At 36.0% G+C, this 15,583-nt stretch overlaps 1 protein-coding gene and 1 long non-coding RNA gene across 2 annotated transcripts; both read right to left on the bottom strand.

Moving 5' to 3' along the window:
• Positions 1 to 2,283: 2,283 nt before the first annotated feature.
• LOC122314958 lies at positions 2,284 to 9,144 on the bottom strand. The gene is made up of 4 exons (XR_006243917.1): positions 8,720 to 9,144; positions 8,521 to 8,579; positions 3,356 to 3,406; positions 2,284 to 2,690 (listed from the first exon to the last, which is right to left on the bottom strand). It is a non-coding gene; the product is annotated as an uncharacterized LOC122314958 (long non-coding RNA).
• A 3-nt stretch (positions 9,145 to 9,147) lies between these two features.
• LOC122314957 lies at positions 9,148 to 10,275 on the bottom strand. The gene is made up of 2 exons (XM_043130614.1): positions 9,755 to 10,275; positions 9,148 to 9,627 (listed from the first exon to the last, which is right to left on the bottom strand). The coding sequence occupies exons 1-2, from the start codon at positions 9,839 to 9,841 to the stop codon at positions 9,253 to 9,255; spliced, it is 462 nt and encodes a 153-aa protein (XP_042986548.1). The 5' UTR covers positions 9,842 to 10,275; the 3' UTR covers positions 9,148 to 9,252.
• Positions 10,276 to 15,583: the final 5,308 nt, after the last annotated feature.

The raw sequence follows: 15,583 nt of genomic DNA, 5'->3' as shown, positions 1-15,583 counted from the left end.
TAACTATAATACAATAATTTAAAAAAACCAATCCGCTACTATCCACACATATTTTTAAAGTATATATTACAAGAATGATAAGACGTTCCAAAAGGGGTATTTAAAACATTCGAGTTACTATTTAAGGAACATGATTAATAGAGACTACATTAATTAGTTTATTATGGCGCAATTTGCCATATTCATTTATTTTTGTACCAAGCAAGATCATCTATTCTCTATTTAAAATTTCGGCTGTTATATTATGAAAGAATTGAAGTCCATCTGGTACTAATGGGAACATATAAATAAGTATTGTAATGAATTTTTGAAAATAAATTTATAAATACATATTTTACCTCATTTTTGGGTTTTAAGAGATCCACTGTAGTATAATCAATAATCTCTTCTGCTGTTGGTCCGAATGCTACCACTACTGTAGATTTAGTATCATCATAGACGTCTAAATATACCCGATATCTAAGATCAACAAAGAAGTTATTGTTTGTTAATATTTATATTTTTTAGTTTTTAATTTTAATGTAAGAATTTAAACTTTCATAATACGGAAGAAAGTTTTTACTGTAGCAGTGATACAGTCATACTCTTGTAACTGTAACATAAAAAATTTGCATTGCAGTCATAACATAAAAAATTTTTGTTGCAGTCCTATCCAGTTGCTCAGTTACAGTTGGCACAAGACATGTAATAAAAATCTATAAAAAAATTTATTCAATAAATAATATTTCACTACAAGAAATCAGGTCTTTTGCAGCGCACAAAATCGCTGCAATAAAGCCTATAAATTGCTGTATATGCTCAATTCCAGTGCTTTAAAAATCCTTGCACAGTCGCCGTTATAATCGCGTCTTTGTTGCCCAAAGCAGCGAAAAATAAAAATTCACTGCTTTTAAAACATTTAGCAGCGATTTTTTTTCCTTGTTAAAACTACAAGACATCGTTGTAACTGCCCGCAACCATATAAACATATATCGCTGAGAAATCTTAATTGCAGCATTGTAAATCCTTGCAAATACCTTCACAATCGCTGTAATTGATGTAGGCAATTTACAGCGAATATATACAAAATTGTTGCAAATGCTTATTTTCAGCGGAAAATGGATGCTGCAAATACGACTAAAACCATTGCAATCAGATTAAACTCTGTTGCTATGATGTTTGAAAAATCGTTGCAAACTAGTAATTGCAGCATTAGAAATCACTGTAATTACTATGAAAAGCGCTGCAATCGAGTTTTTAAACCAGCGATTTTATTAAAAATTGTTGGAAATGATTATTTTCAGCGTAGTTTAAATGCTGAAACTGAACCCAAAAGCACTGCAATCATGAAAAATTGTTGGTAATGTGATTTTGCATGTCTGAAAAATCGTTGTTAATATCTAATTTTAGCATTTAAAAGCGCTGTATTTACTCTCAAAAGCACTGGAATTCAATTTTAATAGCAGCGATTTTGTTAATAATTGTTGCTAATTCTCTGTTACATCGTAATATAAATGCTGAAAAATCAACCAAAAGCGCTGCAAATAGGTAAGATTATTACGAATGTGTCCATCGCTGTATGGGAAATCGTTGTTAAAGCGTAATTGCAGTATCTAAAATCGCTGGAATTGATATAAAATCGCTCTTATTAAGTTATTTAATTCCAACGATTTATTTAGAAATTATTGGAAATAATATTTTTCAGCGCAATGAAAATGCTGAAAGTTGCCTAAAAGCGTTGGAAGAGAGGGAATTAGTTGCAGCGATTTATTTGAAAATTGTTGCAAATAAGGTGATGTAGCGCAATAAAAATGTTGGAAAATTGAATAAAGCGCTGCAATTTTGTGATTTACTGTTGCAAATTTGAAAAATATGTCTGAAAAATCGTTGTTAAAGTATAATTGCAACGTTGAAAATTGCTGCAAGTACTCTAAAAAGCGTTGCTATTAATTATATTTCATTTTTATTTTTTTTTTAAGATCGTCATCTCGCCTGACATATTTGTTATATATATAACCATATTTTTCAAACTTAGTCAGAAATATAATGAACTATTTAGTAATGTTCACATATTTAATCATGATATTACCTAACCCCCTTAATCAATGAACTTTTTCTTAATACCTTAAACTTCACCTAATTTATGTAACTTAATTAACAACAATTAATTACATAACTTCATTGGCATCACCACAAATTTAAAATTTCCTACATGAACCATTCACACATAAACCTATATCCAATTCTATTCCATTGCTATATAACACTTATAGTTTTGACAACACCCAATTTAGAAATACGAAATATAGAGGAAAATTCTTTCACTATTTTCATTATAGGAAAAAACATTTTCCTGAGAAATATAATAAATCAAACACATTCATTCATCTAAACTCAATGGGAAATTCACATTAATGTGCAGGCATGGGCTATATACACAAGGGTGGACCAATTTCTACTTGCAAAACCTACAGTACATACAAACTACTAAATATATAGATCCCATTTATTGCTCCTAAACATTAATTGAAAATCTCCACATTCATCAACAATTGTTCAACTGTCCTGCTCTTCTATAGTTAGAATTAGTTAATGTCATCGATAACAATGTGCACCTGGGCATTGGGTAGAACAGCTTCAACACGTTTGCATCAAGTGGGGGGGGATTCATTGTTCAGCATTATCCAGCCTTTCAATCTCTCTGATCCATTCTGTCAATGACCATGTAGATTTTCGTTACGTAAACCGATTAATTTAACACATAAGAACATTGAATAATGACCAAGAAAATAATACTCAATTAGGCCTGTAAACATCAATGTTCATTCATTATCGCCAATTGCCAAAAAGTAGAACATAAGGTCTAAATCTAAAATCTAGAAATGGATTTACAGTCATTTAAGCAAAACACCCTTAAGCACGAAACTAGCACTTTTAAATTTGCTGCTTATATAAATAATTACACTGTAAAGATGTTTGAAAGAAACACACACAATCCCTCTAGAAGGTTTTACTCAATTTATACAAACAGTATATATATATATATGCATCTGAAAGTAATTATCTTACAAACAATTACATGCAGTACTCACATACAACATGTATAGCTGTACATATTGTATATAAAGTTCTTTGCTTAGATGATCTTTAGAAGTGATTTCTAGATTTATCAGTTTATTACATCACTGCTGAACCCAGAAATTAGGCCTAAATACATCAAAGCTTATATTATAAGTTATGCATGTACTCTGGAAATATTCCTTGTGCTATGGTTCTAATCTACTGCAAATTGCCTCAAACATAAAAAATCTTAATGGGGATCCTGACCCTAACATAAATATCCAAAAAACAAAATAACTATGAGATAGGATAATACCTTATCAATGTATGGCCACATATCAAAACTTGTATTCATACTTTAGTCTACCTGCATAATTATGCAAATGATCAACCACTATGATAATTGATTTACTTTTAAGAGCATCCACATAAAGTATAACTAAAAGTTTTAACATGGCTGTATGGCAGCTCTAACATATTCATTTTAGCAGTACACAACCCAGAAAACCCCCTCCAATGCACATATTGAGGTTACAAGTTACGCACCATATATATTTACCCAACACAAGAGGCATAAAAAATCTTGGTGTTTTTTGGGCTAATATAATATGAAAAGAAACATGTAGGCCTTCATCTAATTAGAAATTGTCTCCATCAATTTATGCATACTAAATTCTCCATTTTAGTAACCTCGGTTGGTCTTTTTCTGTGTGCGTTTATAACAGAAAATATACATTTCCAGCCATATTAAGTCTGGGAAAACAGAACCAATTTGGCCACTAGTTATAAATTATGTTATAACTATTTTCTAAGAACCAAAATGACAGCTGCCTTTAAAAACATGTTTAGAAGTGTGTATGTAGAGTTGCAAGTAAATTTTTCAAAAACGTTTGATAGATAATCTCAAGTCATACAGCTTGCTAATATGGACTTGTAATTACATATATTGACAACTATTAACAACAAAGTGCATAAAAACAACTGCCTTACAAACATTTTCCCATATCAGCACCTGTAATCATCACCCACAGACAGCTCTAACATATGCATTTGAGCAGTACACAACCCAGAAAAAAGGCCTCCAAGGCAGCATATTAAGTCTACAAGTTACCCACCATTTATTTTTCCTAGCACAAAAGGCAAGAAAAACTCACCATTTATTTTTGGGTTAATATAATATGAACCAAAAACATGTAGAGATTCATCTAATTAGAATCTTGTCTCCAACAAAATATGCATACTAAATTCTCTATTTTTCAAAACTGGTTGGTCTTTTTCCTGTGTGCATTTATAACAGAATATTTGTAAGTAAAGCCGTATTAAGTCTGAAAAGAAAAACAATGAGAGTTACAACTTATAAATTCTGAGTATATCAGTTTGGGCTGAACCCAAAAATTGCTGCCTCTAAAATATATTTAGAAGTGTGTGTCTGAAGGGTTGCAAGTAAATTTTTCAAGTTTGATAAATAATCTCAAGTCATACATGTTAGCTATATGGACTTGTAATTACACTTAGAGTATATATTGACAACTATTAATGGTCAAATAGAGCATAAAAATAGACCCATACCAACATATTCCAACATGCACACCTATATGATCTAATCAAGATATTCTCAGATAGCTCTAAAAGTCTCATTTCAGCATTACACAACCCAGAAAAAATGCTCCAAGACAGCATATTAGCACACATGTTACCCACCATTTATTTTTCCCAACGCAAGAAATATTGAAAAAACTCACCATATTGGTGGGTTAATATAATATGAAGAGAAACATACAAAGATTCATCTAATTAGTAATTGTCTCCAACAATTTCTGCATACAAAATTCTCCATTTCTCAAAGCTAGTTGGTCTTTTTTTTGTGTGTGTTTATAACAGAAAGTAAGAACTTCAAGCATGTAAAGTCTGAAAAACTATTCCCATTTTACACGTTATAAATTCTGAAATTATCAGTTTGGTAACAACCCACACTTAGAGTATATATTGACAACTACTACCATAGAGCATAAAAACAGACCCATACCAACATATTCCAACATGCACACCTATATACTCTAATCATCATCCACAGACAGCTCTAAAAGTCTCATTTCAGCATTACAAAACCCAGAAAAAGTGCTCCAAGGCAGCATATTTGTGTACAAGTTACCCACCATTTATTTTTCCCAACACAACAAATATTGAAAAAACATCACATTGGTGGGTTAATATAATATGAAGAGAAACAAACAAGGATTCATCTAATTAGAAATTGTCTCCAACAATTTCTGCATACTAAATTCTCCATTTCTCAAAACTGGTTGGTCTTTTTCGTGTGTAATCTTATAACAGAAAATAAGAACTTCAAGCATGACAAGTCTGAAAAACTATTCCCATTTTACACGTTATAAATTATGAAATTATCAGTTTGTAACAACCCAAACTTAGAGTATATATTGACAACTATTAATGGTCAAATAGAGCATAAAAAAAGACCCATACCAACATATTCCAACATGCACACCTATATACTCTAATCATCATTCACAGACAGCTCTAAAAGTCTCATTTCAGCATTACAAAACCTAGAAAAAGTGCTCCAAGGCAGCATAGCATATACAAGTTACCCACCATTTATTTTTCCCAACACAAGAAATACTGAAAAAACAACATCATATTGGTGGGTTAATATAATATGAAGAGAAACATACAAGGATTCATCTAATTAGAAATTGTCTCCAACAATTTCTGCATACTAAATTCTCCATTTCTCAAAGCTAGTTGGTCTTTTTCATGTGTAATCTTATAACAGAAAATAAGAACTTCAAGCATGACAAGTCTGAAAAACTATTCCCCTTTTACACGCTATAAATTCTGAAATTATCAGTTTGGTAACAACCCACACTTAGAGTATATATTGTCAACTATTAATGGTGAAATAGAGCATAAAAATAGACCCATACCAACATATTCCAACATGCACACCTATATACTCTAATCATCATCCACAGACAGCTCTAAAAGTCTCATTTCAGCATTACAAAACCCAAAAAAATCTTATTCTTCTCTCTCTAGAAGCTCCCACCTCTGTCATCTCTCTATAAACCAGAAATCAAAAATCTCCTTAGAGGGAGGCGGGAGCTTCGGCTCCTTCCTCCCTCCCTCCCTCCCGCTCCTTTGTTGTTTTCTTTGTTTTGTTTTTTCTTTGTTTTTGTTAGTTTTCTCTTTTGTAGGCCCAGTTCCTAGATTTGGTTTTTTGGAAATAGGGAGACGGTTCTAGTCTCCATGGCTACGGAGCTTTGGCGCAAGGCGTTGGGGGTTTCAGGTCCAGATGTTTTGGGGAAGCATTTCCTATTTTCCCGAGGCCTCAGAGCGAGGGTTCGCATGGTCGGATCGGTCCCTAGAGGTCCAGACTCGAGATGGCCTTGCTCTGATCCAAAACGTAGCTCACGGTGATCGAGGTGGTGGAGAAGGTTGAAGACGAGGTGGCCTACGGCGTTCAAGTCGATGCTGGTCAGAACGAAGGTGAAAACGTAGGAGAAATGCATGGGGAGGGCTTGTCTTTCCCTGGCGAGATACTGGAGAGCAGAGCTTTTCTGTGGCCTGCGGAGGACCTCTGGAGTATGCACACATCCGGTGTTTTCAGACTATGTGGAGGAGCTTGGAGCCATGAGCAGCCCCTGTTTTCAGATGGCGAGGAAAGTTTGGAGCCGTGAGTTGCGCATGGTGTTGATCTGCACCTGGCTGGAGGGGGGGCGCCTCACAGTGAGGGGGCAGCAGCAGAAGTTAGAGGCAAAACCCTAAATGGGTTTGTATGTGGGCTGGGTTTTGTTGGGCTGCGCTGTGTACGTGGGCTGGGCTTGTACGTGGGCTGGGTTTTTGGGTTGGGATGCGCTGTGTTATGCTTGGGCTGGGCCCAGGATGTTTTCTTTGAGTGGTTGTTTGTTGTATGTATTTTATTTGTTTTAGTTAGCAGTAGGGAACATAGTTTCTAGGACCGAGGGTCCGTAGAGTTTGTACTCCACTCCTTGGGAGGGGGAGTTGTGTGGATTGTCTTTCTAAGACAGAGGTTAGTCTCTCAGACAGTTAGTCTGGAGATCTGTCCCTCAGAGGATTAGTCTGGAGGCCTTGGGCAAGACCCTGTCAGTCGCAAAGAAATTTGTGAACTGAAGAGCGAGTAAATGTTTATATTTAACTTGTATTTTGCAAGTTAAAAGTTGTAATTTTCCGCTTTAATGAATGGAATTTCACTTTCAAAAAAAAAAAAAAAAAAGCATTACAAAACCCAGAAAATGTGCTCCAAGGTAGCATATTTGTATACAAGTTACCCACCATTTATTTTTCCCAACATAAGAAATATTGAAAAAACAACATCATATTGGTGGGTTAATATAATATGAAGAGAAACATACAAAGATTCATCTAATTAGAAATTGTCTCCAACAATGTCTGCATACTAAATTCTCCATTTCTCAAAGCTGGTTGGTATTTTTTGTGTGTAATCTTATAACAGAAAATAAGAACTTCAAGCATGACAAGTTTGGAAAACGTTACCCATTTTACAACTTATAAATTCTGAAATTATCAGTTTGGTAACAACCCAAACTTAGAGTATATATTGACAACAATTAATGGTCAAATAGAGCATAAAAGTAGACCCATACCAACATATTCCAACATGCACACCTGTATACTCTAATCATCATCCACAGACAGCTCTAAAAGTCTTATTTCAGCATTACAAAACACATAAAAAGTGCTCTAAGGCAGCATAGCATATACAAGTTACCCACCATTTATTTTTCCCAACACAAGAAATATTGAAAAAACAACATCATATTGGTGGGTTAATATAATATGAAGAGAAACATACAAGGATTCATCTAATTAGAAATTGTCTCCGACAATTTCTGCATACTAAATTCTCCATTTCTCAAAGCTGGTTGGTCTTTTTTTTTTTTTTTTTTTGGGTGTGTTTATAACAAAAAATAACAACTTCAAGCATGACAAGTCTGAAAAACTATACCCATTTTACAACTTATAAATGCTGTTGTTATCAGTTTGGTAACAACCCAACAATTGCTTTTGAATGCTATTCAGAATCCAGGAGAAATTTCTTCTGCAATGTCATTATTCATTGTTGTCACACCATTGCCCTTATCAACCTCAACCATCTCCTCAAACTCCTAAAAGTAATCCAAATCATTGCTACCATATTGAAAATAACTGAAAAATTAGGCTTAATCCAGGTCACAAACCGGTTTAAAGGGATCTATTGTGGCTCTTTTTTTCCTCTAAGAAAACTAGCAAATTCCCTTATTGAACAATTGAACTTTCAAGCATATGCTCTACATCAATTTAGAGCACCTCGCCCATGTGACATTCAGAACCAATGCAGCCATTATGCATCATCAAAATCATATCAACCATTGTGATATGCAGCAACAACTTACACAGATATCCAATTTTTCTTATGGAATGAAGTGGGAAGCTGTGTACCTCAAAAAATGACCATGCTCAGCAGCAATCCTCACATGATCCCTACATGCCCGTTCAATCTATATTGAACGGATAGCCCTTTAATATCACAATCATAGTCTTAACAAATGATATTTGAAACATAAACTGTCCAAACTATAAATTAAAGTAACGCATGCATCATTGTTCAGCATATCATTCAACATAACAGCACACCAACCTTTAATGTGCATCAAAACTGGAAATTTCTAAATGAAAGAAAATGGTCACCCACAAAAAAAACTGGTGTGCATCAAGTTTGGCGGTCCAACTGCTCCATCAAATGGCTGTTCCTGAATTAAATGAACAGCCATTTAAGTTTGTTAGTATATCAAAAAATTTAATGTTAATATAGAGAACAAAAAATATGATTGAAAGAGAGCACAACGTAATGTGTAAAATGAAAGTATGAGAAGGGATCTTGCAATTACATAACTTCTATCTAGTAAAATCTCCTGCACGGACAATAAGAACCTTCTCTTAATGGGTGTTTATGGTGCTTCAAAGCATTTTCAGCCCACATTTAAAATCGCAAATAGCTTACACAAGTAACCCCCCACTGCCCAAATGCCTCCCACTGAAAAACCTTACATTCTTTATATATATATATATATATATACGCTTTCATTTATAATTTGGCCACCACCATCTCCCACTACCAAAAATTTCCCCAAAATACTCAAAAAATCCATGAAGTTGATTTCTTGGCCCTCACTAAGTCTCTCCACGAGACTGGAGAGACTCAGTGTTGCCATGAAAGTTCTGAAAAAAGTTTTGCACCATCTGATCAGTAGCATTTTGCCTCTCATGAAGAGCTTGCATTTCACACATCACTTGATCAAGCTTCGTCTTGTAATGGTCGGCATCTTTCTTGTAATTCTTTGCATCTGTCTTATGTTTTTCAATTAAAGCAAGATATTCACTTTCTTTTTGGGTGTTCCGTTGTCTTGTCGACTCCGGAATGACCATCTCTCCTAGCCCCCTTGCGTATCCTGGTCTATGCCCAAGCACCTTTCTAAATACACTTGCTGCTGCTTCATTGTTGCGTTGCTCAGGCTCTAGACCATCCATCTTGCTGACCATCTCATTCTGCACATGATACATTTTAAAATGAGCGGTGTTAAGTCGTGGTATGAAAGGTGAATAGGACACTCAAATATAATTTTGGAAACCATCCTTGCATGCAACAAACAACTGCAAGAAATATCGTACTTACATAAGTGTTTTCAGTTGCTGATGTAACAAAATTTCCCATTCTTCTTTGACTAGTGACTCTCCTTATAGAACTCCACCAAATTCGCATTAGTAGCCTGCTACAAATGTGTGTAATCGTACAGGTAATTATTCAAGCAGAAACATTTAATAATTAACATATTTATTCAAAAGGAATGACCAATTTTATAGAAAAACCCCTACGGTCAAATCACACAAACACGAGATCCAAAACCTCGTGTTTACCTTCATACCTTGCGATGCAAATGAGTAGACATGTGCATTTCTTAACAATAACGGTGTAATTCGTATGCTATTTGAGTAGAGCAATACCACTTATACCATTAAAAGGTGTTTATATAGTAAATGTAATGTAGCATCCTCCTCATCTGATATAACTTGTCATTTTATATAAGATGTCATTTTAACCAATTATTATTTCGTATGCTAACTAAGTTGCCCCTACCTCTATTTTACAACATTCTAATTATTTCAATTAACACAAATGTATATACTGTTAGAGGGAGTAATGATACCAACTGTTTTTATTTTTTCAGGAAACAACCATTTAATGTGTTATTAAACTTGAGATGACCTTTACCAACATGAGAACCATATGTTCCACACCCTTACAAACATATATATAAATTAGTGGCCATGCAGCAAATGGGTTGTGCGCGATGTTGTAGAACTACATGTATTATGCAAATACATGACTAGGCTGAAATCAATTGAAAGACTATACCTTCTCCTCCATTAGCCTAACAAACAATTTGCGGCCTGGCGTGTGGTTAATGGTTAGTGGCCATTAATGTGTTATACTGTTATATACTGTTATATACTGTTATAATGGCCATTAGTGGCCATTATTTCAATTAACACAAATGTATATACTGTTAGAGGGAGTAATGATACCAACTGTTTTTATTTTTTTAGGAAACAACCATTTAATGTGTTATCAAACTTGAGATGACCTTCACCAACATGAGAACCATATGTTCCACACCCTTACAAACATATATATAAATTAGTGGCCATGCAGCAAATGGGTTGTGCGCAATGTTATAGAACTACATGTATTATGCAAATACATGACTAGGCTGAAATCAATTGAAAGACTATACCTTCTCCTCCATTAGCCTAACAAACAATTTGCGGCCTGCCGTGTGGTTAATGGTTAGCGCTTTCCTATTCTCCCGATTTTGTCTTACAATTTTCTGAATTAAGTGGCACCCAAAATCAGCGTTTGAAAATTGCATAATAAACATAGTAAGGATAGACTCATTAAATTCTACCAGATTGTTATTAATTTAACTAATATATACCTTGAATTCCGCACTTCCCCACCTCTCACACAGCTTAACCCAGACTTGCAAGTCAACCATGGTATTGCCAGCAGCCAATGCTTTCTCGTGATTACCGTACAATTCATACTTTTGTGTAATTCATGGTGGAATGCATTGAACCGCTTACGTAACTGCTTCTTGACAGTCAGTCTATGATTCTCCCAATCCCAATCTAACGTGAAGTCACCCTGCATGGATGAACATCCAAGGTTAACACAAACCAATAATTGTGTACACCCACTAACATTATCTCAAAATAAATCTCGATATATCTTACTCTCACACAGTCGATCAACTTGTCCTTTTGTGCCTGTGGCACATTAGTCCATCTAGCATAGCTCATGTTGTAATGTTGTTTTATGATTTGCATTACTCGTGCCGTGAACATCTCTGCGTTCGAACAACACGGTGCTGTTTCACCGTCATTAATCTTCAAAATCACAGGGCCATACTTCCTCAACTTCTCAAACTCAATACACTTAGCTGGCCCACGTCTCCGTTTGGGCTGTTCTTGGTTTGATGTGGGCACCGTGGGGGCACTCAAATCTGTATTTCAACAAAGAAAAACTTACTATCAGTCTTCAAATAACAACTTTTGTTATTTACACATAAATGAGTAATGTATTGAGAAAATTACAAGAATAATGATTGTACCTTGTGTGTCTCTATTAGGTGGGGGTTCTCTTAAAGGTGAGGGTTCTCTAATCGTCTGTGGTGGGGTTTCTCTAATCGGCTCAGGTGGGGGCATTGGATTGGGACATGGAGGCTCCCACGAATGACTAGGAGGCTACGTTGAGTCATCTGAGCCTGACTGATCTGGTTCTGAGTGACTGTGGTATGAAGCGATTCGAGTTCCTCGTGGTCCACGCACTCTACTATGGTAAGGTACAAAACGTCTGGCATGAACACCTCGTCTATACCCTCTTCCTCGAGCACTTTCTCCCATCGCATCACCTGCATTAATACAAAAAACCATTTGAGTTACAAGTATTATCATGAAATTATAATAAATCATGCCACAAACATATATGCAAAAAGCTAACTCTAATACCCAATTATTAGAACCAAGATTAGATACTGTAGATTATTGATAGGTTTTTTTTTTTAATACACCTATATAGTAATCTCTTTATTATTCTAACATTATCGAAAAAGTGATGCATTCCCAGCAGCCAATAGTTTTTATAGTTTTGCCACAATCGATGCAATAAGAATAGCACGTTGTGCGATATTCTAGCTCGAATACGTGATATATTAATCTAATTAAACGTCAAAACCATACTTTGTCAAAAACTTGTTAATGGTAACTCCTAATATGTTGCATTTCTGTCCACAAGCATTTGATGAGTGTTAACAACACATTTTGACCCATAACTTGTCAAATGTTTCCAACCAATGTGTGAGTCTATACAGATAAATAGACTAACCAATTTGGAACTGGAATTAGCTATCATTACAACTATATTCATAATGGGGCCATTCAGGATCTATAACTTTTATAAAAAAATAATGATTAAGAAATGCTTCATTACTTGATCCAACTTGGTCTATAAAAACTAACTGTCGCACTTTGTTGAAACGAACATACATGTATTTCTTTGTTATATATATTGTCCACATACTCGTTACGAAAAAGATAAATGATGGAGTGGAAGGGCATCAACAAATGGGCTGCTTGTCTAAGATGACCTAGACTCGTCGTCTGTGGATAAGTCCTCCTCATCTGAATATTCCCCATCATCCGACGCATAGCCTGAACCAGAAGCAATCATGCCATCGTCAATAAAGTCTGCTACACACATGTTTTGCCCAGCCGAACTGGTCACTTCTTGTGCATCAATGACCATAGGTTCTACGTCATTCCTACTCAATGGAGTAGACATTGGACATGCATCACACTGCAAAGGTGCATAATCATATGATGCCTCATTTTCTTGATAGACATCATCATCACTTGATGATCCATCAAGTTCTCCTAACACCCTCGGCACTGGTGGAATGTCATATACATTCCTATTCATGTACTTCTGCACCACAAACTATCTCCCTTTCGCCCTTATATCTCTAATGTAGAAACACTGTGAAGCCTGGCATGCTAACACAAATGGTTCATCCTTATACCAAGTCCTATACATATTGATACTGGTCATATGGTTATCAACTCGCACGCCTCGTCTTGTATCACCAACATCAAACCAATCACACACGAACAAGTACACCCGACGCCTTCCCATGTAGTGTAACTCCACGATATCATTAATAACACCATAGAAGTCAACATTATTAGTACTTTCCTCCCCAATTACCAGCACCCCTGAATTTTGTGTCCGCTGCCGAAATTCATGGTTTTTCGTATGGAACCTTTTGCCATGTATAATGCATGCAGCATAGGATGCAACCCACCGTTGAGGCCTGCAAGCTAACGCATACAAATCAATGTTCACATCAAGTGGGTTGGTCATACGCTGCTCCTGAACCTACAACAATATTGTAGAAAAGCCATTACTTATAGTTTCTTGAACAAAGGAAAAAAGGCTCGAATTCATCTAACTAGGGAGGCATCAATCTAACTTACTCGTTTCCTCAACCAAGTTGGAAACTCAATTTGATGTGTTTGATTGATACAATTTGGGCTATGCACTTTACATTTTTCATAATGCTCCCTGCATTTTGTATATGCAAAAAGGCAGCAACAATATACATAAGATACTTCATGTGGACATACAACATAAATGGGTTGCTCCCATAAAATTATAAAAGAAAGTTTGAACTTCAGAGACAATAGATGCTTACTCCAGGTAGGGTCCAATCTCAGCGCAATTGTTGATGACATACCAAGTTGCTTCCGTTAGGAGTTTTTCTGATAATTGAAAGTTGGAAGCTATACCCATGGGACGAACTTTCTGGTTGGAAATTTTGAATCCATCTATATTCTCGGGATCTCCACCATCAATGTTGCGGTCTGTTCGAGTAAACTTTGTCTCAATATCTTGGAGATACATTGAGCAAAAAGTCAAGCATTCGATGTGAATGTAGGCTTTGGCTATTGAGCCTTCTGGGTGGGCTTTATTCTTAACATACCTCTTAAACTTGCCAAGATACCTCTCAAATGGACACATCCATCTGTATTGTAATGGACCCCCAAGTATGGCCTCACGGGGTAAGTGGACAGTAAGGTGGATCATGACATCGAAAAAAGATGGAGGAAATATCATCTCCAATTTGCATAGAATTGTGACGATATCAGTTTGGAGCTGGGATAGTCGATTAACATCCAAGGTTCGGGCACACAACTCCTTAAACAACGTGCTCAGTTTAGTTAAAGTCAAGGCGATATCAGTTCGTAAGAACCCCCCCACGGCAATAGGAAGTAGTCTTTGCATGAAAACATGACAGTCATGGCTTTTCAACCCTGAGATTTTGCAATCACGCACGGAAACACAATGCAAGATGTTCGAAGCAAATCCATCTGGGAATTTCACATCGGCCAACCATTCACAAGATGGACATGCCAATTTTCTCTTTGTTGACCAACCAGAAAGATTCCCATATGCTGGAAAAGCATTGATTGTCCACATTAAAGCAACGTGTAACACGAACGTTTCCTTTGTGGAGGCATCATACGTAGGTACCCCATGTTCCCAAAATTCAAGCAGTTCATCGACTAACGGTTGCAAGTAAACATCAATGTCATTACCTGGAGATTTTGGCCCTAGAATAATGAGGGATGTCATGAAGAATTGGTCTTTCATGCACAACCACGGCGGCAAGTTATAAGGAACCAAGATTACTGGCCAAATGCTATATGGTTTAGCCATATTATTGAAGGGATTGAAACCATCACTTGCCATCCCAAGCCTAATATTGCGAGCATCCTGTGCAAACCAACTATGTTCATCATCAAATCTCTTCCAGGACTTTGAGTCTGCAGGATGTCTCATACTAGCCTCATCAGTTGGCCGATGCTCTTTATGCCATCTCATATCATATGCTATCTGCGCAAACATGAAGAGACGTTGCAATCTTGGCTTCAAAGGAAAATGCCGCAACACTTTCCTAGGTATAAGACGTGCCCTGTGTCGTTTAGGCATCCACCTTGAAGCCTTACAAATAGGACATTCATCAAAATCAGCATTTTCCTTCCAGAATAAGATGCAGTCATTAGGGTATGCATGAATTTTGTTGTAATTGAAACCCAAACCCCTAACCAATGACCTTAACTCCTCATATGAATTTGGCAATTCAGCATCAGGAAATGCGGACTGCAATAGGTTTAGTAGCATATCAAAGGACTTTATTGACCACCCACCGACTGTCTTAATGTGTAACAACTTCACAATGAATGACAGTTTTGAGAACTTTATACAACTAGCAAAAAGTGGACGACGAGCATCCTCTAGTAACTGATCAAAAGATGAACTTGGAGAGGGATCTGGTATTGATCCACCAGTTGGCAATGGATTGTGCTGATCTTGGGAAACGTCAAC

This window comes from Carya illinoinensis, chromosome 7 (genome assembly GCF_018687715.1).
Source record: "Carya illinoinensis cultivar Pawnee chromosome 7, C.illinoinensisPawnee_v1, whole genome shotgun sequence".
NCBI lineage: Eukaryota > Viridiplantae > Streptophyta > Magnoliopsida > Fagales > Juglandaceae > Carya > Carya illinoinensis.
Note: the sequence above shows the minus strand (reverse complement) of the source record. Positions and strands in the feature narration are given on the sequence as shown.

Excerpts from the sequence above, each read along its gene's own strand:
- LOC122314957 (XM_043130614.1), bottom strand. The coding sequence starts at position 9,841 with ATGCGAATTTGGTGGAGTTCTATAAGGAGAGTCACTAGTCAAAGAAGA. Across the intron at positions 9,628-9,754 it reads CAGCAACTGAAAACACTTAT|AATGAGATGGTCAGCAAGAT; the intron begins GTAAGTACGATA and ends TATCATGTGCAG.